The sequence below is a fragment of the Pteropus vampyrus genome, unplaced genomic scaffold (assembly GCF_000151845.1).
Source record: "Pteropus vampyrus isolate Shadow unplaced genomic scaffold, Pvam_2.0 Scaffold579, whole genome shotgun sequence".
NCBI classification, from domain to species: Eukaryota; Metazoa; Chordata; class Mammalia; order Chiroptera; family Pteropodidae; genus Pteropus; species Pteropus vampyrus.
The window spans coordinates 233,164-233,783 of record NW_011889360.1 but is presented as its reverse complement, the minus strand read 5'-3'; the positions used below and the strand labels follow the sequence as shown (position 1 = coordinate 233,783).

The following is a 620-nucleotide window of genomic DNA, read 5'->3' as shown; positions in this document are numbered from 1 at the left end:
TGACCCACAGTAAATGGAGAACAGAAACAATGTGACTGAATTCATTCTTTTGGGCATTCCGAAGAATCCAGACCTGCGGAAAATACTCTCTGTGATGTTTCTAATCATGTATGTGTCCACAGTTTTGGGGAACCTACTCATCGCGGTGGCCATGATCACAAGTCGTAGTCTGAGATCACCTATGTATTTTTTCCTTACTTCCTTGTCCCTCATGGATGCCACCTACTCTTCCGTTATCGCCCCCAAGATGATCGTGGACTCCTTCTCTGAGAGCACGACCTTTTTCTTCGAAGGCTGTATGACTCAGCTCTTTGCAGAGCATTTCTTTGGTGGTGTGGGGATCTTCCTTGTCACCGTGATGGCCTATGACCGCTACGTGGCCATCTGCAGGCCACTGCTCTACATGAGCATCATGAGCCCTCGGGTGTACTGCTTGCTGCTGGGAGGGACCTGGGTTGGAGCATGGATGCACGCGGCAATACAGCTCCTCTTCATGTATCAAATACCCTTGTGTGGCCCCCAATCTCATCGATCACTTTATGTGTGATTTGTTTCCATTGTTGAAACTGGCCTGCACGGACACCCACACCCTGGGGCTCTTAGTCATCCTCAACAGCGGG

The 620-nt window shown here is 49.8% G+C and overlaps 1 protein-coding gene across 1 annotated transcript in view; it reads left to right on the top strand.

Moving 5' to 3' along the window:
* Positions 1-13: 13 nt before the first annotated feature.
* LOC105308465 (olfactory receptor 4C16) overlaps positions 14-620 on the top strand; it is a 57,410-nt gene continuing 56,803 nt past the window's right edge. The window contains exon 1 of the mRNA XM_023525603.1: positions 14-332. Within this exon, the coding sequence (XP_023381371.1) occupies positions 14-332 (319 nt within the window). The remainder of the gene's footprint in view (positions 333-620) is intronic.